The sequence below is a fragment of the Arachis hypogaea genome, chromosome 20 (assembly GCF_003086295.3).
Source record: "Arachis hypogaea cultivar Tifrunner chromosome 20, arahy.Tifrunner.gnm2.J5K5, whole genome shotgun sequence".
In the NCBI taxonomy this organism is placed as follows: domain Eukaryota; kingdom Viridiplantae; phylum Streptophyta; class Magnoliopsida; order Fabales; family Fabaceae; genus Arachis; species Arachis hypogaea.
The window spans coordinates 131,953,539-131,980,544 of NC_092055.1; the positions used below are offsets into that span (position 1 = coordinate 131,953,539).

Here is a 27,006-nt window from a genome sequence, read left to right on the forward strand (position 1 = left end):
GATTTCTTTCATTACTAAAGAAGACAAAAGTCATTGCTGTTGCTGCTAGTTCCATTCAAGATAACATTTTCTTTTTGGCTGTGTCTATAGTTATTGAAATAAACTTTTGATTAAATATTAGAGTGAGTATTAACACTAATATTTTGATATTATCACTCCAATGTTTAACATATTCATACAAAAAAAAAATGCAACAGAAGAATATATCTGACAGTGATAATATCCATTTCTTAAATATTATATCCTTACTTCTAATTCTCAAATTATAAGTGAACTTGGTTTTTTGAGATGAACGATTACAATATTATATATACTCATCTCAAAAATAAATTCACATATTGTTATTCAGTGGTACAAAATTTTTTTAAGCAGTATCCATCCATGGATTAAAATTTTGTATAGCTTTTATGTTGTTTGTTTGAGAATTAGCAGCACCAAAACCTAAATCCTTTTGATCCCACATTGATGGATTAGACATTCTACTGCAATTCTATAATTTGAAGGAGTCATCTCCTCTTCTTTTGAGCCCATGTTGGTCCGTAAATCGCCAAGAGAGTCCGGCCAAATCGCCTATCGGTTATCTGTAGTTCCAGACAACCACTTAACAGCTCAAACTATGGCCATAACATTAATATTTGCAACTAATGTATAATCCAAAATATATAAGGGATTCTCTTTATAACTGCTATTGGTTTCTACTACTTGTAATAAAACTTTTCAGCTCCAGACATATATCTATGGTAACATGTTTATTACCCTCTCCATTCTCTATTATCAGTTATTGTCACATTTATATCTGGATCAATAAGTCAACGGATAGATTGTTCAGATATATTGATCCAAGAATGTAGCAAAAAGAGGCGGTAACATGTTTGGGCGCCATTATTTTGATAAAAAAAAGATCTTTTTTCAATGAAAAAAGATCTTTTTTTTATTTTTTAGTGTGTTTGGCAAATTTTGAATAGTAAAAGTAAAAGTATTAGAAAAATCAGAAAAACATCTTTTTTGAGAAGCTGTAATTTACATATTTTTTTAAAAGATCTTTTTTCCTTAAAAAAAGATGTTTTTCATGTAATAAATAAACAAAAAAATACTTTTATATTATTATATCCAAACATAATTGATAGATAAAAAGATCTTTTTGCATGAGATACCCAAACATAAAATTACTTTTACTTTTTCATAAGATCTTTTAAAAAAAGATAATTCGAAAAAAGATCTTTTCTTAAAAGCTCACCCAAACAAGCCCTAATTAGGGTTTATTGCCTACAAGGAGAGTCCCTAACATTTCATGTTATGCATACACAAGTACCATTGGTTACTTGAATTACCTTTACAAGGCACCCGCATGAATCCAACATGTCGGTTTTTAAAGGATACTCAACAACCTGGATCAGATAACATGGCAATTCAATAGAAACTTAGCAAGTGAAAGATTGTTTGGACCAAGAATAAGAAAAGCAAGAAACTGCTACATACAATAAAAGTGTCTTCTCCAACCAAGGATGACTCTGAAATTTGCCTCATGAGCACCCCATAGTCAACTTGTGTGTACGGAGGGGTAACACTGATGTAATCAAATGGGCCACTGTTTCCTGCATGCAATAAATTTTGAATTTACAACTGCGGGAATGGTTTAAATTGGCAGGATTTATAATTTATGCATCAAACAGAATTGAAAGGAAAAAGATGCACATGCCTACAAATTGATCTGCCCGTTCAAAGAATTTTTCGACACGGACAGTATGTATGATTGAGGCATCAAGGAATCCAGTCGCCTCTAAATTTAGACGCAAAACATCCGATACAACCCATGGATCCATTTCCACAAAATGCACCTGAAATTCAGTTTGTATCATCGAAACAATAGACTTCAAGCAAAACACAAATACAAACGTAGGCAGAAATTAGCAATCAAATTCTTAAAACTCCTTTCCATCACCATGACCTTGATGAAATCTTTCAAGAGATTACACTTAAAAGTTTTTGTAGAATTAACAATACATAGTGAAATGCTCGTAAAAAACATAAGTACCTCGGAACATCCTCGGCTGAGAGCTTCAATTCCAACAGAACCTGTACCACTATACAAGTCTAACCAGCGCCCTGGTCTCAATGATGCAGGACAGCCACCAGCCGCCTTTGAATTATTAAACAAAATTATAAAAAAAAATTTCATTTTATTGTTATTATGGAAAAAAACAGAATTATCAGTGTAAACATGGAATTTGCACTATCAAATTATAAGGAATATATACTGCATATCAACTTCCAATACGCAAACTAGTACCTGTAATATATCAAATGCTGCACCTTTTACCACTTCCATCATGGGGCGCACATCCATGCCCTTTGGTGAGAGCAGCTTCGTTCTTCGAGCCGTCCCTCCAAGAACCTATCTTGCCATATAAATCAAAGATTAAAATTTTCAATTAGTAAAGATAAGTTGACAACAAGCTTCAAAGATTATCTCAAAATAAATAGATGTGGCAACCTTGAAAATTAAGAAGTTTAAGGCAAACCTATATTCATAAGAGAAATAGAATACAGTTAAAGAGTGTATTGATGAAATCATCATTAGATTTAGCTCCATAGGCATCATCACTTTCATCTTCTAATGAGTGGAAAAATATTTCTACTGTAGATTTTAGAATGAGTTAATCACTAAAGGAGGAAAAAACCCATAGATCCTAGGTTTTAAGTTTGGAACTACAATGTGTCAATTCCTCTTAACCTTCGAAAATAAAAAATGATTAATAGTTAGGAAAAATAATTATGAGCTCATAAAGAAGAAAAGTGTTAGAATGTACTAATGATAAAACCTCAAATATATCTATCATCTTTAATCTTATAGGTAATGCTTCATCATATACATAAGAAGCAACCATCCTAAATGATGTTGGGAATGCAAAGACTGCAGAATACAATGGAATAAGCTCCTCAAAAGTGCAGGGTACACTTTACTTACTATTCCTTTGGGTGGTTGTTTGCAAGTTGGGATTTTGGAGATGAAGGAATGGTCCGCACTTCATAGAGTAAAAATTGAAAATTTAACAGGCAAGCCTTTTCTTTTCGCATTTCCTCCAAAACCCCGAGCCACAAACAACCTAAGGGAGCTTCTGCAGTACCCTTACAAACTTCAAGGGTACTGGTACCCTTATTGAAAATTATTAGTACCCTAATTTTCGAAGTCCCTATTGTACCACCAGCATCCAAGTTCTATCACCAGAAATCTGACCAACCCAACAGAAGTGCTATCAAGGGAGTAAAGGTTTCCCATCTAAATTCTTTTTCCATTCCTAGTACTAAATTACAAGTACCTATATATTAACAATGGAACCAAAGAGAACCCCCTTAGTTTAGTTGCTTACTTAAAAAGCAAAAGCAACCTTGCAGCATCTATATGAACTTACAATTCAGCAGTGAACTCCCTTAGGAGGTGCCTTGCTAGTAAAATACTTTTACATTCCTGAGAATTTTACCTTAAAACAACTTTCCGAAGTAAGATTTCTAGTGTAAAATTCCGTCATAGAATTCTAAATCACTATGAATGATTATCAATTTGCACTTTGCACTTGAAAGAAGCGAGGCTAAAATTAAGAGTTACCTGAAGCAACTTATGTGTAGTCCTTGGAGGCTTAGCTTCCTCTGCTGAATCTTCTTTCACTTGCTTCCCTCTCTTCATCTTAGGTTGCTCCTTTCTCCTCTTTGACTAAACAGTGGCATTAATTATAACAAAACCAAAATGAACTATAAATGAATAATATGCAGTAATTTTCACACAATACAGAAAATTCAGAAAGCTTTGTTGTGAAATTGACACAGAATTATAAGCATTGGAACCTTGGAAGACGGTTGAGAAAAGTAGTCATCAGCATCAACATCGTAACCATACTTCTCAAGTAAGATTTTTTTATCTTTACTGGCCAATCCATTTTTCGATTCTGCAAACACACACACGATTCCATTAATTTAAGGAACATTAAACCAAATATATATAAAAAAAAAATTATTTGTAATTAGGAAAAGATGAACATACTAGTGTAAGATGAGACTATGAGAGAGAGGGGTCGAATATTGGTGCGAGAAGAAGAGAAAGTGAAGAGATGAGGAAAAGGAGAAGAATTTGATGATGATGAACCAAGATTTGTTTTGGTGTTTAGAATGAGAGGTGAGAGTATTGAAAGTGAAGAACAAGAAGAAGAAGAAGAAACCGCCATTGCCGGAGAATGAAAGAAGGTGAAGAGTGTGTTTGAAAGAGTGAGGATTTTTTGTTTTTTTGTTTTTTTTTTTTATTAGTAAATAATAACGAAAAAAATAAAAGAAAGTAGAAATTGTTGAGGTTGCTAAATGCTAAGAATTTGAAGGATGAAGGCTCTGTACTCTAGTGTTAATCTGAAAACCCAGAATTGAGTTAGGAAAGGATATAAAACGATCTCAAACTGAAAAATTGCTCTTACACTCCTTCAAATTTGTCAAAATTGTTCTATAACGTAAACTTTTTATAAAATTGCAATGTACCCCAACTTTGTATTACAAAACAAAAATCGCTTTTTATTTTTATTATTGAGATTTCAATAATGTTAGGAACCATATGGTTCCAGCCAAAAATCAGCCAAATGTTTTTGGATGAATCTAAAATCTCTACGTGGATGGTGTTTATATTGGTCATTAGGATGTTTTTTTCTTTGTAAATTGGATGGTTCTGAATCTGTTTTCTGATTTATCATGTTTTAGGTATTTGGAAAGGGAAAGAAGGTGAAGAGACCGAAACTAATTGAATCAGTTTTCGTGATTCACGTTGCAATGATACTGAATGTATCTCCTCCTAATTTAAATTTGGTAAAATATTTAATAATCAATATTTTAAATCATAAATAAATAAAACTAATTACTATATTTATAATTAATTAAGTTGTTTCATTCTTGACTGATTTAGAATTGGTTCTATATATTTGTCCTTGAGATTTTGGTGGTGTTTTAATCAATGTGGAGAGTTAGTATTTTTTTTTTTTTTTTTTGTATGGATGCCTCCACGTTGAGGGTGAGATTTGTGGTTTTTTATTTTTATTTTTTTATACCATTGTGGTGAGGGTTAGATTTGTATTTTAGTGTTGAAAAAATTGTAAACATGTCCTCTGATTTGTTTGAAAACAAAAAAAAAAATTTCACCACAAATCGAATCCTTTGATTTGTGTACTATGTAAATCTGACCCTCCAATTTTTTAAATTTAAAGGTCCGATTTGTTATTTAAAATAAAATAAAAAATTTTAAATTCATATAAAAAAAACATACCAATTAATCATGATACTTAATTATACATCATTTTTTTTATTTCTAAAAAAATTAGCCAACAAAAATACCTAACTTTTTTTTAATTTTATATATTTAAGACTTTAAGAATAAATATATAATTCAATTCTTGTCTATTTTTACAAAAGATAAAACAATTTCTATATAAAAAAATAAAAAAGATACACTCCGATCTTCAACTTTTTTATTTTGAGACAAAACGATCTCTCTATTAAAAAATTTGTTTTTTTTTTTATTTCTAAAAAAATTAGCCAACAAAAATACCTAACTTTTTTTAAATTTTATATATTTAAGACTTTAAGAATAAATATATAATTCAATTCTTGTCTATTTTTACAAAAGATAAAACAATTTCTATATAAAAAAATAAAAAAGATACACTCCGATCTTCAACTTTTTTATTTTGAGACAATACGATCTCTCTATTAAAAAATCTGTTTAATAAGGATAAATATTCTATTTAGCTCTTGATCTTTTCTCCGTGAGACATAGCGTACTTTAATCATTCTTAAACCTCAACCAAATCTCATTCATTAAAAAAAATGGACAGATCGACCCTACTACCGGATGATAAAATGTTGCCGCTGACGTGTCAGATAACAGTGCCATGTGTTATTCCCAAATAGTTGCAGGGACTAAAAATCTTCTACATGTCCCTCCTTCTTCTTCCTTCTCCTCCTCTTTCTCCTCCTCCTCATTTTTTTTCAAATTCCAACCTTTGTGCCTTTGTTTCTCTGTGAATAAATGCACCTCTTTATTTTTTTCCTTCAAAGTCTTCTTTCCTTCACTCACTTATTTCCAATTTCTTTCACAAAAACACCACTGAGCTTCCATTTCTTCATCAATGGTGGATACCACTGAACTTTCATTTCTTCAACAATGACAAATTCTACTATCACCCATTTCACAACCACTAAACCTCATTCTCCATTCACCTCAAGAATCCACCATCCAAAATCTTCTACCACCATCACCAAAAAAGATAAATTTATAGTACCTAATAATCGATAAAAATTTCAAGCGGGTCAAATTGAACCATCTATATAATATATCACGTCACACACATAAAAATTTAAACTTTCATTTGATTAGTAGCAAAAAATAAATCTAGAAATCGTAAATGAAGAAGCTAATAACTTTGAGTTTTTCGATGAGATTGGCGACGATAGAGGTGGCTTCGAAGAGGATGGAGGAGGTGTCGACGCCGTCAAGGGAGAAGTTGGTGGAGATTTTGAGGCACTTTATCGTTTTTCTCTTTGTTCTCTACTGCTTACTAGTGAACTGAACAAGAAGAAAAAGGGATAGGGAGGGAGTTTTTAGTCCCTGCAATTATTTGGGGGTGACACGTGACATTGTTACCTGATACATCAACAGCAATTTTTTGTCATCTAGTAGCAGGGGTCAATCTGTTCATTTTTCTTAATAGATGGGGCCTGATTGAGGTTTAAGAATGATTAAGGTACATTATATCTCACGAAAAAAAAGTCAAAGACCGGATAGGGTATTTACTTGTTTAATAATAACAAAAATTAGTTTTATGGAGTTTTATTTGTAATTTGTGGGGTTTTAAACTCCCACAAACTATTAATAAAGTTGTTTTTGAAAAATTTATTCATCAGGTTAGATGGAGAAAGACCATTGACAAAAATGATGTCGTAAAAAAAGATAATTGCAGTATGGTTACAAAATAGAAATAATAGATGTAAAAATGATAATGATGAGAATGAAAAAGACGATGGTAATGGTAGTCATAGCTAGTCATATCATTGAATAGAATTTTGTGGGAATTTAAAATTCTCACAAAATACAAATAAAACCCCATACAAATAATTACCGCTACTATTTAACAAAATTTTTAACGAACGGGTCATATTATCCCAAAATAAAAAGTTAAATAAAAATCACTTTATCCTTCATAAAAATAGACATAGACCAAATTAAGTCTTTATTCTATTTTTAACATTATTATTTTCTTTTTTTTTAATGAATTTTTTAACAAAAAATTATTTCATTGTAAGAGAATATATTACAAAAAAGCAAAAAAGCCCTTCGGGATTTATAAAATTAGATAGAATATGATTTTTCCAACAAAACCACAAATAAAAATAGAACCAAATCTAAAAGAAAAAATCGACTAATACAAATAAAAAATATAAAACAATAAGATTAAATTATTTTATTAGTTTTAATAATTTTACTAATTTTTTAACAATATTTTTATTGTCTAAAAAATTATAATTAATTTTTTATATTAGATAAAAAAATTTTATTAGATTCTTACTAGCTGAACATACTAATTTAAAATAATTACTTTTATAATATTTTGTAATTTATCCCATACTAAATACAAAAATAAATATTTCAAAAAAAATCATATTTTTTAACAAAAGCTAGTTAAAAAGAACTTAATTAATTTTTTTTATCTAATATAGGAGTATAATTACAAATTTTTAAACTATAAAAATTTAATGAAAATATAATGACTAACAGAATAATTAAATCAAACGACAATTCCTAAAATTAAAAGAAAAAGAAAATAAAAATTAGAATTTAATTTTGTTCGGTGGGTCGGTTACCGGACGGTTTGGATTGCGATCCGGGATGATGGTAGGGGCTCGTCAGGTCGTGGACTGCCGGTCGAGGGGTGCGAGGTCCCGATGTCCCGTGTTCTTCGTAGAGAGAGGGGGGTGCCACCTGCAAAGACACTCCGACGCTCTTGTCAGTAAATGTGCAGGCAGAAAGGGTAGTGTGATATGTGACGTACCTTGGGGGAAGAGCAAGTCTTCCCCTTATATACCTGTCAGAGGTGGGCCCGTCCAGAATAGGCCCATGTTCCTAGGGACGTTGTCCCCCAGCTGCACATGAGCTGTCCTGGACGCGTGTCCGGGTCAGTTTGCGGGGCGTCTATCCGGATCGGGCGGTGTTTGGGTCGGCCCGGCCCGTGGAGGTTCTGGGCCAGGCCGTAACAGCCAGTGCCCCCGACGCGCCAGTGATGGTCGTGAGGGACATTGGTGGCGCGTGATTTCTTTGTTCGTGTGTTGTTGTCGGGTCGGCTGACCGTGGGAGGGACGTGCCCCCTGCGCGCGTGTCTCTTGGTTGCTGGGGCGACCGTTTTGTCGCTTCGTTCTTCGCGCTGAGCATTAAATGCTCATAATGGGTTACGAAAAACCCCGCGCGCAAAGACCATTATACCCCTGGCCTTTTCGCGCTTTATGCAGCGGTTTTTAAACAGTTTCTTATTTCCTTTGCTCCCACTTTCGCTATTCCTATTTTCTTCTCTCCCTGATATCCAAACCTTCTTATTCGAGCGTCTCTGTGCCTCTTCCTTCACTTTCCAGTTCCTACAATCAATTCAGGTAATTCTAGAATCCTTCTCTTTTCTGTTTCGTTCTCACATGCTTGTTGTATGTATTTGTGTTGCCATTTTTGCTGTTGTGTGGCCATTTGATGCTAGGTAGATGTGTTGCGGGAGGGGTACCATTCTTGGGTAGGTTTCTAGGTGATTTGTGCGATTGGTATAGCTCTTAGCCGTATTTGGTCATGATTGAGTAGAAAGGGTATAGTTTCTTGGGTTTTCCCCGGACTCCCGACCTCGTAGACTAACGGAATGGTACCCCGCTGTAGGTATGCCTCGTGTCGTCTCCCGGGCTTCCCCTTCCGCGGCGAGCTATGATCCGTACGCTTGGGTAACCTCGGATGTAAAGGATTCGCCAAACCAGATGGATCTGGCGGAGTTGACGGAGTTCCGGCAAGCCGGGTACTTGTGCGGGGGAACAGACGAAGAGGCCAATTATGAGACCTCCGTGCCTGCCCCCCATGAGCGGCTGTACGAGATCAATCTTCACTCTCCCCGAATCGCCGACTGGATTTGGTTTTACAAATCCATGTTCACCCAGGTCAGGGTTCGCCTTCCTTTTTCCGAATTCCAGATGTCGCTCTTGAATCGGATATCCGTGTCACCGTCACAGCTCCATCCGAACAGCTGGGCTTCTATCCGCTGTTTTGAGATGGTTTGCGAGTATCTCGAGCTGCCGGTGTCGGTGGATGTCTTCCTTTTCTTCTTCAACCTTACCAACTCTTCCAAACAAGGGAAAGCGAGGAAAGGGTTCCTCTCTTTCCGGTCTGCCCAGGATAGGAGAATATTTGGTCTGTTCGAGGACTCTTACCATGGGTTTAAAGATAAGTTCTTCAAAGTCCGTCCCGTTAAAGGTCGCCACCCCTTTTGGTTGTTCTTGGAGGGGGAACGCCTCATCCCCACTTACTGGAGTTTTGGGGCGGGGTCGAATCCTTTTATTAAGGTAACGTATAAGAGGATGTCCTCGGTAGATAAGAAAATAGCCGATGTGCTATTTGCTCTTTTTGAAAAGAACCCCGTGAATCCTCATCTCCTCATGGGTGAACGGGAGGCCGCCAGGAGCTATATCCGTGAGTCGTCTTGTTTTGTATTTTTTGTGTTGTTTATTATTGTTTGCTTTACGCGATCTAACGACTGATGTGTTTGTTTGTTTGCTGCAGTGGAGATGTCTGCTACAGTGACGGGTCTTGAGAACCTGATAAAGACCTTCTTCGAAGAAAGCGATGACGAGAAAGCCGAGGAGAAGGATGCCGGGAACTCGGTTGTCCCTTCTGGGGAGAAGGAGGACCAGACTGTGCCCCCTCCCCAGGATACTGATATGTCGGGTAAGAACCCAGAGGGGGCGCAGGCTTCTCCCCCTCCCGAGGTCATCGTTGGCGGGCACTCGCCCTCTGCCCCTCAGGAAGATGACGATGTGGAACTCATCCACACCCCTAAGAGGCGGAGGGCGTCTTCGAGCCCGGAGGGGACTCTCACCATCATGGAGAGAAATTTCGATGCCACAACCTTTATCGACTCGCAGCTGATCCCTGGGACAGAGGAGCATTTCCATGGAACCGACCTGGCCGGGCAGGCGAGATGGATGTATCGGACTTTGCTCCGGGGGGCCGTGATAGCTCGAAAGGCTGAGTTCGAGCTATCGGGAATGCAGGCCCTCCAGAGGAAGCTCGAGTCCTCTGCCAAGGCGAACAACGACTTCAAGATGCAGGTTGAGCTATTCCAGAGCCAATTGTCTGAGATGGGGGAGACTCAAGGCATCCGAGGAAAGGGCGACATCCGCCGAGGAAAAATTGAAGGCTTCCGACGAGACGGTGGCCCGTTTAGCTGAGCGGGAGATGACCTTGGAGAGCCAGCTGAATGCCGCTCAGGGTCGGGTAGCGGTCTTGGAGAAAGAGCGTGACCAGGCCGTGTCGTCGGCTAAAGCCGCTAAGGTCAAGGTCGAGGGGCTCCGGAGGAAGCTGAAAGCAACCAAAGAGCAAGGGAAGAGTGCGATTTCTATGACTGAAGATGCTCTGAAAGCCCAAGTGAGGATCGTGGCTCCCGACTTCGACATATCGGCTATTGGGGTCTTCAAAATGATCCAAGACGGCAAGATTGTCGATATGCCTAGGAAGTGATTTCTTCTAACTTGAACATTTTGATGTAGATTTGTTGAACATTTGTTGCATGTTTTGTAATTTGATACTTCGTTACAGTTATGTTTAGTTGGTCGTTTGGCCGAGTGGCCGTTACTATCTTTCGCCTTTCTCGTCGTATTATTTTTGTTACCGTCTTTTCGGGGTGGGCTCATTGCTTGTGCCCGTTTTGTCGTTTTTACTTTGGTAACGATTTGGACCGATTTGGTCGTGTTGTCGCCGTGTTAATTATTGCTATGGTCTGTCTGGCTCCCGGGTTGATCAGTCCTGGGCTGCCGTTTTAGGACGCAATCGTGTGAAGCGTGTATTGGGAAGCAACAGATAAGTAGGAGAATATTTTCACAAGTGGGAATTAATCGTCAGCTAGGCAAGCTTGTTAATATGGCAAGTATTCGATAAGAGTAAATAGCTAAAAATGGACTAAAATTTAATCATGTGAACAGAGAGAGCATTCGTGAGTCCGTTAGGCCTCCTGGTCGGCTTGCCCGAGTCAGGAGTAAAACCTTCTCAAGTTACCTGCATTCCATGTTCTAGGGATCTCTTTGCCGTCGAGTCTCTCGAGCTTTTAGGCACCCTTTCCAAGCACTTCTCTAATTCTGTAGGGACCTTCCCAATTTGCCGCCAGCTTTCCTTCTCCAGGGGTCGGCAGACCGACGTCGTTGCGTCGCAGAACGAGGTCTCTTTCCCCAAAATCCCTCCTGAGGACTTTAGCGTTGTAGCGCAGGGCTATTCTTTGTTTCAATGCTGTTTCTGACAAATGGGTCATCTCCCTCGTCTCCTCCACCAGGTCCTTTTCTACCGCTTCGTCCACACCTGCGAGCAGTAGCCGCGGGCTCGGTTCGCCGATTTCGACGGGTATCACGGCGTCGACCCCGTATGTTAAGCGAAAAGGGGTTTCTCCCGTAGCGCTTTGCTCGGTTGTTCGGTAGGACCATAGGACCGAAGCGAGCTCGTCAGCCCAAGCGCCTTTCTTGTTGTCTAGGCGTTTCTTGAGGCCAAACAAGATGACCTTGTTTGCGGACTCCACTTGCCCATTTGTCTGGGGGTGTTCAACTGAGGAAAACTTTTGCTTTACCCCTAGGCCAGTGAGGAACTCTGTGAACTTCTTGTCAGTGAATTGTGTTCCATTATCCGAGATGACGACCTCCAGGATGCCGAACCGGGTTATCACCTGTCTCCACATGAACTTCCTGCAATTGGAGGAAGATATGCTGGCCAGTGGCTCGGCCTCTATCCACTTGGTGTAGTAATCGATGGCCACTATGAGATATTTGACTTGTCCAGGGCCAACCGGGAAAGGTCCTAAAAGGTCGACTCCCCATTGAGCGAAAGGTCTTGTGGTCGTCAAAAGGCTTAACTCGGAGGCCGGCGCCTTGTGGAAGTTCGCGTTTTGTTGACACTTTACGCATTTTTTAACGAATTCTCTTGAGTCTTTCATCATTGACGGCCAGTAATATACAGCTCGGATGAGCTTCCTCGCTAGGGCCTTGCCCCCGATGTGGTGGCCACAGCATCCCTTGTGGACTTCTCTAAGTACGTAGTCCGTCTGGTCGGGGTGCAAGCATTTCAATAGGGGTTGGCTGAGCCCCTTTCTGAATAATTGCCCCTTGTATGATTGCATATCTGGCTGCCTCCCTTCTCAATGTTCTAGCTGTCTTCTCGTCGTCTGGTAATTTGCCGAGCTCCAGGAAGTTTGTGATGGGGTCCAGCCAGGAGGGACTCGCCTCCGTCAAGTGGAGGGCGACCGTTGGCTCTTTCACCATGCCTTGAATGAGAGACCGGTTACCCGTTCCTGGTTTCGTGCTTGCTAGTTTGGACAGGAGGTTCGCCCGTGTATTCCTTTCTCTAGGGACGTGTTGGATCGTGACCTCTTGGAACTGACTTGTCATTTCTTTAACCTTTTCCAAGTATTTTTGCAGGAGGGGGTCCCGGGCATGGTAACTTCCGTTTACTTGCGAGGTGACGACTTGTGAATCACTGCATACTTCGACCTTCGTTGCTCCGACTTCCCGAGCTAGTATTAGTTCGCTTAAGAGAGCTTCATATTCCGCTTGGTTGTTCGACACAGGGAACTTGAACTTGGTCGATTGCTCGTAGATGACTCCTGCTGGGCTTTCTAAGATGACCCCGGCTCCCCCAGACGTTTGGTTGGAGGCCCCGTCCACGTGGAGCCTCCACCGTGTGCCCGTTTCCTCGGGGGGATCACCTGCTACCTCAACCAAAAAGTCTGCCATTGCTTGGGCCTTGATTGCGTGCTGGGGCTCATACTGCAAGTCATATTGGGAGTACTTGGCGAATTGCCTAATCCGTTCTCACGACTATACGGTGGCCCTGGAAGTATTGCCTTAACCTTCGGGAGGAAGTTAGGAGTGTAAACGCCAGTTTTTCCAGTTTGCTGTACCTCAGCTCGGCTCCTTGTAGGGCCCTGCTCACGAAGTAGACCGGCTGCTGAGCTTTCCCTTCTTCTCTTACAAGCACTGCTGCAAGCGCTTCTTCTGTTACTGCCAGGTAGAGGTAGAGTGATTCTCCGGCCTTGGGCTTCCCGAGCACCAGAGGTGCTGCTAGGATCTCCTTGAAGTGGTTGAATGCCTCCTCGCACGCTGGGGTCCATTCGAATGCTATTCCCTTTTTCATCAGATTGAAGAAGGGTAGGGCTTTTGCTGCCAATGCGCCGAGGAAACGGGATAAAGCCGTCAGTCTTCCCGCCAATCGTTGGACATCTTTGATACAACCCGGGCTCTTCATCTGGAGAATCGCCTGGCACTTCTCGGGGTTGGCTTCTACTCCTCTTTGGGTGATCATGAATCCCAGGAACTTTCCAGCTTCCATGACAAAGGCACATTTAAGCGGGTTGAGCCTCATGCCGTGTTGTCGGAGGGAGGCGAATACATTTCCCAGGTCGCTCAAGAGATCGTCGGGTCGTGCAGTTTTTGCGAGGATGTCGTCCACGTAGACTTCCACTGTCCTACCTATGAGCTCACTGAATATCTTGTTCATCAATCTCTGGTATGTGGCGCCAGCATTTTTCAGACCAAATGGCATCACTTTGTAGCAATAGGTCCCCCCGGGCGTTATGAACGTCGTTTTCTCCTCGTCGGGTCGGTGCATCGGTATCTGGTTGTACCCGGAGTAGGCGTCCATGAAGCTCAGATACCGGTACCCCGCTGCTGCGTCGACGAGTGCGTCAATGTTGGGCAGGGGGTAGCAGTCCTTAGGACATGCCTTATTAAGGTCAGAGTAGTCTACACACATTCTCCACCTCCCATTGTGTTTATTCACCAAAACTACGTTCGACAGTCAGGTCGAGTAGTCCATTTTCCGGATGAACCCTGCTTCAAGGAGGCTGGCCGCCTGCTTGGCCACCTCCTCTGCCCTTTCCTGTGACATCTTTCTCTTTTCTCTGGGCCACTGGCTTGGCTTCCGGTTTGACGTCCAGATGGTGTGACATGAGCTGGGGATCTATCCCTGGCATGTCGGCTGGCGTCCAAGCGAAGAGGTCGGCATTGGCTCTGATCATCTCCATCAAAGGCTCCTTTAATTCATGGGGAAGGTTTCTGTTTATGAACGTGAACTTCTCGTCCCCGTCACCGACCCTAAATTTCTCCAAATCCCCTTCCGGCTCGGGTCTGGGCTTGTCTTCTATCCTGGCGTCCAGGTCGGCGAGGAAGACCCCCGATGCTTCTTTGGACTTTTTCCTGAGAGAGAGGCTGGCGTGGTCGCAGGCGACCGTCGTTTCCAAGTCTCCTCTGATGGATCCTACGGATCCGTCATCAGCAACAAACTTCATCACGAGCAGCTTCGTACTAATAGCTGCCCCCAGGTCATTGATGGTTTTTCTCCCCAAGATGATGTTGTAAGCTGTGGAATCTCGTAAGATTACAAAATCGTCCATCACCGTCCTTCGCCTCTGCCCTTGCCCCACGGAGGTCGGGAGAGAGATGATTCCATCCGGTTTGATGAAGTGGTCTCCCAACCCTACCACACCGTGCTGGTGGGTCGCCAGATCGGCATCTCGTAGTCCCAGGGCGTCAAAAACGTTTCGAAACATGATGTTCGAGTCTGCCCCCGTATCAACCAGGATCCGCTTGACAAGGCCGGTTTCAACCCTGGCTGTGATGACCATGGGGGGACTTTCCGGCGCCTCGTCGAACCATTGGTCTTCCGGGCCGAAAGAGATGGATGGGAGTCCCCGGGAACTTCTAGCAGACGAGGAGGAGACCGCGAGGACTTTGGCATCTTTTTTCTGTGCCGATTTCGACCTTGGGGCGGAGTTCCTCGCCGTTACTACGTTCACCACCGTGAGACCGTGGTCGTCTCCCTCTGGTTCTTGGCGTCGTCTTGTCGCCCGGGACCCGTCTTCGCTTTCGCGATCCCGATTGCATCTCCTCGGCTCCCTGATAAGATGGGAGAAGTCGGCAAGTTTTCTGTCCCTGATTGCCTGCTCCAGGGTGTCTTTTAGGTCAAAGCAGTCTTGGGTTTTGTGCCCGTATCCCTTGTGATATTCACAGTAGAGGCTCTTGTCTCCCCCCGTCCTGCCCTTCAGAGGTCGGGGTTTCGTCAGTATCCCCTTCTCTGCTATCTGTTGGTAAACTTCCGTGATCGGTGCCGCGAGGGGGGTGTAATTGGTGAATTTCCCGATTCGGGGGAATGGCTTCGGCACCTTACTTGGGCCGCCGTCCCTGGCGTGTTCCCTTGGTTTTTCTCTGCCTTCGTAGTGCCGGGTTTGGTTGTAGACGGGCTGCCGTTTATTGGCAGCCACGACCCGGCTTACTTCCTCGTCGTTGATATACTCCTTGGCCACGCACTGGATCTCCTGCATTGTCCAGACGGGCTTTGTGGTAAGGTGCTTCCTGAAGTCCTCATTCAGGAGCCCGTTCGTCAAACACAAGCTCGCCACCGAGTCCGTCAGACTATCAATTTCCAAGCATTCGTCGTTGAAACGATCCAAGTATTTCCTGGTCGGTTTCCCGGCTCTCTGGGTCACCCCTAGCAAATTGATCGGGTGCTTGGCTTTGGCGATCCTGGTTGTGAACTGAGCCAGGAAGGCATGGCTGATGTCGGAGAATTGGGTCACCGAGCCCTGTGGGAGGTTATTGAACCACCGTATTGCAGGTCCCGCCAAGGTGACCGGGAAGGCGCGACATCTTACCTCATCTCCTACTCCTTCTAAGTTCATCATGGCCTCAAAGGCCGTTAGGTGCTCTAGGGGTCCTACGTTCCGTCATACCTCATGTCCGTTGGCTTGTCAAAATGTTTTGGTAGCCAGACCTCGAGTATGGAGTGGTGGAATGGGGTGGCCCCTATTATCACGGGTCCCCGAGTATTCGTTCTCCCCTCGTCGTCCTCCCGGCGAGCATCTTCGTCCCCACGGTTTGTGGTACGCCGCCCTTCGCGCTTGGCGTAAATGACAGGGTCATGACGCCTTCTTGCGCACCCTCTCTCCCCAGTGCTTTCTGACTCGACCTGGGGGCTAGGCGTGCGCCGGGAGCGGCTCCTAGAGCGAGAACGAGAGTGACTCCGTTCCGGGGTGCGCTGGTCGCGTTCTCTGTCTGCTAACCGGCGCTCTAAGTCTTGCATTCTATGGCATAGCTCTTGCATTATTCTGGCGTGGTTGTCGCCAGTTCCCCCGAAGGGGCGTCTCTCGTGTGCCTGGGTCGTGTCCTTCAGGGGAGATCTCGGATGTTGTCGGGTTCCCGTCCCGGTGACGTCGCCTCCGGGTACGGCCTCTTGGTAGGATGATATGTGACGTACCTTGGGGGATTAGGCAATTCGCCAAGTACTCCAAAAACCTGATTTGGCTGGTAGGATGATATGTGACGTACCTTGGGGGAAGAGCAAGTCTTCCCCTTATATACCTGTCAGAGGTGGGCCCGTCCGAAATAGGCCCATGTTCCTAGGGACGTTGTCCCCCAGTTGCACATGAGCTGTCCTGGACGCGTGTCCAGGTCGGTTTGCGGGACGTCTATCCGGATCGGGTGGTGTTCGGGTCGGCCTGGCCCGTGGAGGTTCTGGGCCAGGCCTTAACAACTTAAATTTTTACCGTCAATTAATCTAATTTTGCTCTTTAAATAAAATAATACTAAATTTTTTCATAAAAAATTTGGATGGTCGTATCGCATTGTCAAAATCAAACTCCGCCATTATACTCAGGTAATTATTATCCAATTTATACTTACCTTGTTCAAACTCTTATTAATTTAGTCTCTAAATCCATCCTATCAAGTATCAACTCACTCACCAAGCCTATTTATTCAAAAGAAAAATTCTGTGGTATCTATCAATTGTTACCTAACTTTTGCCTAACTTATTTTTTGTAATAAATTTTAAATTTTTAAAAATAATTTATTTTTATATTTTTTAAATTAAATATTAATTTTAACCCTTTTTAATAAATAAACACTATTTTTTAGACACCATAACATTCACCTTATTCAAAATCTGTTTCAACTTTCAAGTAAACCTCACAAGTCACACCAGCTTCCTTACTAAAATCTATTGTCCCACCACAATATAGCATGAAATGCCAAAATAACTAAATTTTTCTTCTACATACTGTTTATTTTTTTAATGATATGATTATTTTATTTAAAATTAACTGATGCTGATTTTATCTTGTCTATATTTTTCTTTTGTATAAAAAAATCAATTTTCTTTATCTATATCCTTTGTTTTAGGAATCGAATGAGTTGATTTCACTGGATTGTGATATAAAGTTTGGACATCAGAAAATCAGTCCAAAACCGTTAACGGCTTGAATTAATAATGGAGATAGTTATGGTAAATGGATTTTAAAAAATTAATAAAATGACTTTCTAAAAATAATTTTCCATAAAAAATAAAATTTATTATATCCAATTAAATTTTGGTAACTTTAAATTTCAAACCATAGTTATTAGAACCGAACTGGTGATCGAATCGATCAGACTACTGGGTTACTGGGTCATTGGTTCAGCCGGTGGGTCACTGGTTGAACCGATTAATCCGGTCCCACATAAGTAAAACATATAAAATAGCTAAAAACTTAAAAATTAACAGTTAAAAAACACATCTCCAATAACATTTTAATAAACATTATGTCTCAAATCCTAAAAATAAGTAGTAATACGAAAATAAACATAAAATTTAGTACTATTGTCTATTAGTCTATTACATGAACAACTCAATTTAACACAATGAAAATAACAATTCATGGATTATATCCAAGGAGTAACTTCAAAGTCTGGATATCTTTCTTCATCTGACAAATAATCTGGAGCTACATCCTGATTGGTTTCATTCTGATTTGTATTTTCCGCAGAAGTATTATTAGCTTCACCATCATCTCGATCATCTTCCAGATTCAATTCATCTAGCATTTCAATAATGTTTCACAAATCATAATCAATAATAAGACAAAATATTTGGTTAAAGCATTACAAAATCATCCCTAACAACAACATACCCAAATCATCTAAAGCTTATTGAAGAGACTTATTTGCAAGATCATTCCGTAAAGCATCAACTTCTTCAGGAGTTAAAAATGGTGGTGAATCTTTCATTATCCATTCCGAATGATCATCAAATGCATCAAGACAAATTGGATCATAACTTTGCTTTCTCATTCGGTTCCTATATTATCAATTAACTTGATTATTCTTATTATGACTAAAAATTTAAAATAATGCCTTCAAGAAAGAATAATAAAAAGTACCTTTGTTGTAGCCTTAAGTTGTAATGAACATAAACAAGATCATTAAGCTTTTGATGCTCTAACCGATTCTTTTTCTTTGAGTGAATGTGTTCGAAAATACTCCAGTTACACTCACAACCTGAAGAACTACAAGTTTACCTCAAAACACGAATTGCTAACTTTTGCAGGTTTGGTGCTCCACATCCATAAGATTCCCACCATTGATCTTAACATAAAAAGAAAATAATCACAATCATAAAAATCAAATCTTAAACATATCACAATCATAAAAAACTAATTTTAATAAAAAATTTACCAGGCATCACTGTGCTTCGCTCACGTATTGCAGACTGTCTCCCAAAGTCTCCTTCAGCATTCTTAAAGATTCTCTTCTCACTTGTCAATTTAGTATTCAAATCAGCATCACCGTAAGCATATCTCTCAATCACATCTAGTAGGCCAGAAATTATTTCTTTGTGCTTGTCAAATTCTGCAGAATTAAATCGAAAAGCTGGATTTAACCAATAACCAGCAGCATGAAGGTTTCTTTTAAGTTGTGAATCCCAACGTGAATCTAAAATCTTCAAATAAGGTTCAACAACCCTCTTTCTTTTTTGAAACCTTTTCACCATGTCTTCCCTAGCCTTATACATAGTTTGATAAAGGAAACCCATTGCAGCTCTATCTTCACTATCCACAATACGCAATACATGAACAAGTGGCTTCGTAAGCTTAATAATATCAGTGCATTGATTCCAAAATTTAGAATCCAAGACTTGATCCACAAACTTTTTTGCTTTGGCTTCTTTAGAGTAAGCTGAACTTGTCCATTCTCTAGATGTCACCATAGCTCTCAATGCATCCTTTTAAGCCAAAATAATTTGCAAACCAATACAATCTAGGAAGCTCCGATTCCAACAACCTTCCAGCAGCAACGTAATTTGCAGCATTATTCGTCACTACATGTACAACATTCTCAGAACCAACAAATAACACAACATCCCTAAGCAACTTAAACAAAGCCTCAGCAGTTTTCGAGATATGAGAAGCATCAACTGACTTTAGAAAAACAGTTCCTTTAGGGCAATAAACCAAGAAATTAATTAAAGTACACCTACAACGATCAGTCTATCCATCAGCCATGATAGTACATCCAGTTTGTTTCCAAATCACACGATAACCTTCAATCATCTTCTTTACATCTTCAACCAATTTACTCAACAAATATCCACGAACTCTTTGGTAATTTGGCCCTTTATACCCTGCACCCATGTTTGCAATAGCATTGATCATCGGCTGATAATAAGCTGAATTAACCACATTGAATGGCAAAGAGGCATCCATCATCCATCTTGCAATAGTAATATCACACTTCTCCACAATTTCTTTGCTTTGGAGAACACTTTTAATACTTGGTTGAGCTCCAGGTGTTGCTGCCGGTGGAAAAAAGGATTGTAATCCCTTGAGTTATTTTCCAACTCCCTTTCTAGAGCTAGGTGCTGGAATTCTTGATGCTTGTTTTTTGTCGCATCTCATTACGTTCAATCTCATCAAATTCCCTTTCAACGTCATCACAAGCACCATAACTTTCTGCATATTCTTCTTGAGTTTTTCTTTTCTTGGTTCGAAGATCTTCAATATTTTGATTGAATTGGTGTCTCACCACAGCTAACACCTTTCGATATGCCTCAATATCTCCGCCTTTTCCAGCCAAATGATTCTTAACCCGGTTAATTCCTCCACCTCTAATAAGCTTCTCGCAATAAATACATACCAGAGCAATTTTTTCTTTATCCAAAACTTGTTTACAATGGCCCCATGCAGGATCAATTTTTCCTCTGTTACTATTTTTTTAGGTTCCAATTGTTGGATCAGGAGTTGATCATTGTTCCTGAGAAGTTGGTATTTCTGATGGTGTATTTGATGAAGCCATCCTAAATTCCTAATCAACCAGGGTCCAGGACTAAATGACTAATCTCCAATAATAATACACAACAACAATCCACTAACTACTAAGAATAATATACAGCAGCAACCAACAATGGATAATCAACAAACTGAACAGAAATAAAAAATAAATCAAGAAACAAGAGAGATCAAACAGAAAAACATGTGGAAGTGTTCATGTTCTCATCTGTCCGCATACAAAAATCAAACAGAAATCAAGGTATCAAACATATGTGAACAACCAACAATCTAAATTCTAACAGAAATCAAACAGAAACCAACATACATAATCAATCTACAATAATCAATTAACTTCAAAAAATTAAAAAATTAAAAATACTTACCTGGACGGCTGGACCCTGGACCTGGAGGGATGGAGCGACGAGTAGAAAAGAGGGAGACCTGAAGCGACGAGCAACGAGGAGGCGACTTGAATGTTCAATCTTCGATGGACCGTGGACGTGCTTCTTGGCGGTGGTGAGTGGCGCACTGCTTTGGATGCGGTGGTGAGGTGAGTGTCGTGCTGGTCGAAGCTAAACGGGGCGACGAGGTGGCTAAAAACCTGAAACTGAAGCAGAGTAGCAGACTCTCTATCTCTCAGTTGTCAGCTCTCATGGAGTCATGGTGCCATGGTGATGGTGGTCTCTCAAACCGTTTGGGAATGGGAAGGAAAAGTGGGAAACAAGGGATGGAGGCTAGGGTTACAGCGTTTCAGCAGCAGCTTTTTTTTTTTAAGAAACGACGTCGTTTCCAGCGCAGAAACAAAAAAAAATCGAACCGGTCCGGGTTAAACGAAACCCGCCGGTTCACCAGTTCTGATCAAACCCAGCCGGTTCAATACGAGTCTTTTCGGTTCGACTCCTTGTTTGGTTAGATGCCTCACCCGGACCGGTTATGGCATCGGTTTGCCGGTTTTTCGGTCCGACCGGTCGGGTCGGTCCGGTTCTGTCTTTATCAATTCAAAACCTTATCAACAACAATAACAATAATAATAATAATAGAAATTTTTTAATCGTTACACAGAAATTTATCAATTTTGATACCAAAATTTGTTAATCGTAACACAAGTATAGTTCTTATTAAGAGGGTGAAACAAGAGTTATAAGCAATATATTGATGATTTTCTGGATTTAAAATTTACATGCATGTAGTTTTATGATTGATTAATTTTTGTTTGTGTGCTTGTTTTGAACTGAGTTTATGTGTGTGTCGTCATTATTAAGTAATTTCGGTGCATTCTGGATTTAAATAAGGTGCACTTAGTCTGTGTTTATTTTGAACTGAGTTTGTTTGTGTATCGTCATCATTAAATAATTTTGGTGCATTGTAAATTTGAATTATTATACGTATAAGAAAAAGACAACGATGATGACAATAACGATAGCGATAACGATGAGGATGATAATAATAATAATGGTGATGGAGGAGGAGGTGTTGGTGGTGGTGACCACGACGCTAATAATAATAAAAAAATGAGTAAAAAGGAAGAGGGAGGAGGAGGAGGAGGAGGAGGAGATGGAGGTGGTGGTGTGGTGACGACGACGACAATAGAGAAATATGAGGAAATAGTAGGAGGAGAAAGAGGTATAAAACAAGATTAGTTGGGCAAGGCTTCCATCAGGTAGAAGGTATAGACTATCATTAGAAGGGGTGTATACGGTCCAGCCCAGTTCGAAGGCCCGACCTGAAATCGAAGTATTTTGCATATTTTGGCCCTGCCTTGAAGTGGTCCGGGTTTGACCCTGAGAAAAAAAGATTCACTCGAAAGACATAACTCAACCATGTCTAGGCTAGAGCTCGGGTCATCTGGCCCAACTCAGTGAGAATGGCTTAGCTAAATATTTCATAAATATACTCTTTGATCCTTAGTAATGAGTCTCTGGTCCCTGCACTGCATTTTCGTCTCTCTCAAACTCAAATTAGGACACGGTTTCAGGCTTCAACCCTCTCTCTCTCAACTCCAATCTGATCTCACTCCCTTGCCCTCTCTCAGCCGCTTCTCATCTCAACCCCGCCTCTCTCACTCCCTTGTGCTACCAGCGTCAAAGTCTTTTTCTTCGTGTCAAAGCTCTTCCAAATCTTCTTCTATCTCCACGTCGAAGTTCGTCAAAATCTTCTCTGCGTCGACACTGCAGTACTTGTCGGCGGCGACCCTCAGTGACAACGCCAGCCACCAATAGCATTTGCATAGTGTGACGGTCAGTATGCCGGCACTACCCCCTTTTTCTGCTTCTTCTATTCCTCCTCCTCCTCCTCCTCTTTTTTCTTTGCCACCACCAGTCATGCAAAGGTTAGCTCCACCATCACTAGAAGCCCGTGTGAAGCTCAGTCAGCTACTACCTCTACTTAACCACCATTTTTTTTCTATTCTCAAGGTCAAAGAAATCGATATCTTCTTCTTTTTTTTCAATTAATTAAGGTTGATTCTAAACTTTTGATGATTGTTGTGATTATTAGAAAATTGATTATTGTTTTGAATTTTGATTATCATTCAACTGATTATTATCCTAAACTTTTATTATATTGTTCTGATTATTAATTAAGATTGATTATTGTTTTGACTACTCTTATTATAAAGTTTCTCCTAATTATTTTCTTCTAATTTGTTCTATTTTGATGTGATTATTATTGATTTTTTTATTATTGTTGTTATAGTATTTTTTACTATTGTTATGTGGTCTAAATTTCTGATTTGTTATTTATTATTGGAAAATAATATCTGATTTTTTTTGTACAAATTATTGTTAAAGGCCCAATTTTCACCCGCTTTAATTGTGGCATAAAAATATTTAGATTTTATCGAGTTTAGAGTCAGATTAGGGTTTGACAAATAGATTTGGTATGTATTTAAGGCCCAGTCTGGATTAAAAAAAAAGTTAGTTTCACTCAATTTATATACACCCCTAGTGTGGTGGTTGAGTGAGAGATAAGATGGGATTAGAGGTGAATGGTAAATTTAAAATATGAAAATTTGAGTGAAGCTGTTTTTGAAATAAAATGTTATTAAAATTTTAGTTCTCTTCTCTAAAAATTTTAGTCTCTCTATTTTCATTTGAAAATGAAATTTTAGGGATATTGACTAAAATTTTAGGTTAAATCACAGATATAAACCAAATGGAGGCATATATTATACAATTCTATCAAATTCAAAAACGTTACAAAGATTTACCAGATGGACAATTTCATATAATTCGAATGAGGCTCATTCGAATTACACAAACAAAGAGTAACTCAAAGCAATCAAATTCGAATTATAAGTGATCAACATAAATCGAATTGGATCAATTCGAATTATGCATGCATAAATTCCAGAGGTAATTCGAATACACTCACGTTTTATGATATAATTTGCAATACTCTTTCTACCCATTATTTTATTAAAAAATTAATAATTTAAAAATTTAAAAATATATATATTATTCCATGTATTAAAAAAAGTTAACAAAATATTTAATTACGAGACTTCTTCAAAATATTATGAGTTATCAATTCGAATTCTATACAATACTCTTCTGCCCATCCTTGATAGCTCATGAATATTTTTTAATAAATTTATTTAAATTATACTACAAAAAAATATTTTATTCTATGCAAAACAATTAAAAAAAATGGCTCAAAAGATGTTAGGAGCATAGTTGTCAGAACCGAACCGGTGAAGTTACTGGGTCACTGGTTCAACCGATGGGTCACTGGTCGAACCGGTTAACCCGGTATAATTAAATAATTATGTAAAATTTAATTATTTTTTCTTTATTATAAGTACTTTTATTTTGTTTTTATAAAAATAATTATTATTTTTAAATTTTAATACTTTATTAATTAATTTATATTTATTGTATTATTATATTATTATAAGTAAAAACTTACATATAGTTAATTTTCATGTGATGTTGATATTTAAAAAAAGTTAAATGATTTGACAAGTTTAACTAAATATCATCTAACGATTTTCAATTATTAACTTCATATGAAGATAACTGCATGTGAGTCTTTACCTATTATTATAATACAAGTATTTATTGAAAAAATAATATTCATAGATATCATATAATCATAAAAAGAAAAAATAAATTATGGTTAATAATTTTTTTATCTTTTAAATATATATATATATGTATTAATAAAATTTATTGTTAAATAAAATATAATTAATTTAAAAATGAGTGACTTTAAAATTAAAATTAATTGAATATAAGTAAAATAAAAAATTGTTATATGTATTTATTAAAAATAATATTAATATATTATATAATTATGAAAAGAAAAAATAAGTGAATTTATAATTATTGTTAAATAAAAATATAATTAATTTAAGAATGAGTGAGTTTATAACATAAATTAAAATAAATTAAATAAAAGTAAACTATTTGATGAAAGATATATATATATATATCATAATTTGCATACATACACATTTTGGATAATTTTGACTTTTAAACGGTTCGGTCAGACCAATCTTAATCTTATTGAGTTTGACCGGTTCTTACTGGTTCACTCTGAATTTGATCGGTTCATTTCGATTTCATACCTTGCACAGTCCAAAAGTCAAACCAGACCGGTACTAGGTTCGGTTCATCGGTTTTCCGATCAAACCGGCCAGTCCGGTCCGGTCCAGTTCTGCTAACTATGGCTAGGAGTACTATAAAAATTTATAATGTTCTAATGACTTAGTAAATACATGCATGTACTCAAATTTTAAATAAAATACTCTACATAGTCAATAATAATTTAAAAATTAAAGAAAATATATTTTTATCATGTATTTACCTAAGTCACTGGGACATTACAATTTTTATATAGTACTCCTAACATCTTTTAAGCCATTTTTTTAAAATTATTTTGTATGAAATAAAATATATTTTTTAATTGTTTTGTATGGAATAAGATATTTTTTTTAATTTCTAAATTATTATTGATTATGTAGAGTATTTTATTTAAAATTTGAGTACATGCATGTATTTATCTAAGTCATTAGAACATTACAAATTTTTATAGTACTCCTAACATCTTTTGAGCCATTTTTTTTAAATTGTTTTGCATAGAATAAAATATTTTTTTGTAGTATAATTTAAATAAATTTATTAAAAAATTTATTAAAAAATATTCACGAGTTATCAAAAATGGACAAAAGAGTATTGTATAGAATTCGAATTGATAGCTCATTAATATTTTAAAGAAGTCTCGTAATTAAATATTTTGTTAGTTTTTTAATGCATGAAATAAAATATATATTTTTTAACTTTTAAATTATTAATTTTTTTAATAAATTTTTTAATAAAAGAATGGGCAGAAGAGTACTACAAATTATATCACAAAATGTGTGTAGTTCAAATCAAGGTTATTCGAATTACCCCTAGAATTCATGTATGCATAATTTGAATTGGTCCAATTCAATTTATGTTGATCACTTGTCATTTGAATTACTTTTGGTTTGTGTAATTCGAATGAACCTCATTCAAACTATATGAAATTGTCCTTCCAATAAATTCGTTTTTGAGTTTGGTAGAATTATGTAATATATACCTCTATTTAATTTATATATGTGATTTACCTAAAATTTTACTTCTACCAAATATAGTACTGAATTCTAATTCCCAAATTTTAGTCCTCATTTTAGTCCAGTATCAAAAATAAACTCTGCTTAAAATCTCAGAGAGATTGAAATAAAGTAACGTCATATACTCATATATACAAAAGTTTATCGTTAAAAATTAGTTATTAATAATTTTTATACAGACACCATTAATTAGTTATTAGTATAGAAATAATATGAAATCGTCTTATAAAGAAGTGCCTTTCTAACCAGTAACTTACTCAGAATTCAATACCCACACACACCCAGCTTAGAGGCCCTGATTTTAAAGCGTGTGCGATCAAAACCACGTTGTTTTCGTGGCTTGATTATATCAAAGACATCTTCTGCTACCATGGCTTCAATCCCCCCTTTCTTCACCATAGAGTTCTTTATTGCTGTTTTCAGAAGCAATTTGTTAACGCGAGTAGCTTTCTTTAACGCATTTAATGCCTTTAATTTTAATCTTTTTTCTGCTTTTGCTCTCTTCTCACCCTGAGGGCCATAGTAGAATCTTGCTTCTTCGAAAGAAAGCTTTGGCGTGTATGAACAAAAATAATCTTTTATGGTTCTTGCTTTTGCTGCTACTGACTTGCATAACATTAGATCTTGAAAAGGAATCGTAGTTTGGTTTAGTGTTATTCGATCATCGCCTTCGTCGTCCACGTCGTCGTCGTCCATTGTTGTTGGTGCTAAGCCGTAGAATCTTGCTTCCTCAAACGAAACCGCAGCCACGAAGTATGAATACTCCATTGCTTCTTCCAGGAGAGTGGAAGCCATGTTTGAATGATCCTTCGTTGTTGCTGAGAAAGTGAAGGAATTGGGGGTTTGTGACATAAAGTGTGCTAGGGTTTTATTTTTTCCCTTATAAATTGAATTAATATCTGTTACTTGTACAATAAGTATCAAATCAGTTATGGAATACATATAGAATTTATTTGGGTGGGATTAAGTTGTTAAAAAAATATTATATTTTTTATCTTTTAGTATATTTGATAAATTTTTAATAATAAA

The 27,006-nt window shown here is 38.4% G+C and overlaps 3 protein-coding genes across 3 annotated transcripts; all 3 read right to left on the reverse strand.

The window, feature by feature from the left end:
* Positions 1–208: 208 nt before the first annotated feature.
* Positions 209–4,501, reverse strand: LOC112784888 (uncharacterized). Its single transcript, XM_025828224.2, has 9 exons — positions 4,040–4,501; positions 3,844–3,944; positions 3,608–3,712; positions 2,291–2,395; positions 2,036–2,140; positions 1,700–1,838; positions 1,480–1,595; positions 1,332–1,388; positions 209–581 (listed from the first exon to the last, which is right to left on the reverse strand). Exons 1-9 carry the CDS (start codon positions 4,218–4,220, stop codon positions 507–509), a joined length of 984 nt encoding a protein of 327 aa, XP_025684009.1. The 5' UTR covers positions 4,221–4,501; the 3' UTR covers positions 209–506.
* A 9,637-nt stretch (positions 4,502–14,138) lies between these two features.
* Positions 14,139–15,983, reverse strand: LOC112786396 (uncharacterized). The gene has a single exon (XM_025829775.1). It carries the CDS (start codon positions 15,981–15,983, stop codon positions 14,139–14,141), a length of 1,845 nt encoding a protein of 614 aa, XP_025685560.1.
* A 2,014-nt stretch (positions 15,984–17,997) lies between these two features.
* On the reverse strand, positions 17,998–22,317 carry LOC140183242 (uncharacterized). Its single transcript, XM_072231266.1, has 7 exons — positions 22,276–22,317; positions 20,765–20,953; positions 20,013–20,226; positions 19,655–19,906; positions 19,437–19,549; positions 18,790–19,336; positions 17,998–18,152 (listed from the first exon to the last, which is right to left on the reverse strand). The coding sequence occupies exons 1-7, from the start codon at positions 22,315–22,317 to the stop codon at positions 17,998–18,000; spliced, it is 1,512 nt and encodes a 503-aa protein (XP_072087367.1).
* Between the last annotated feature and the right edge of the window lie 4,689 nt (positions 22,318–27,006).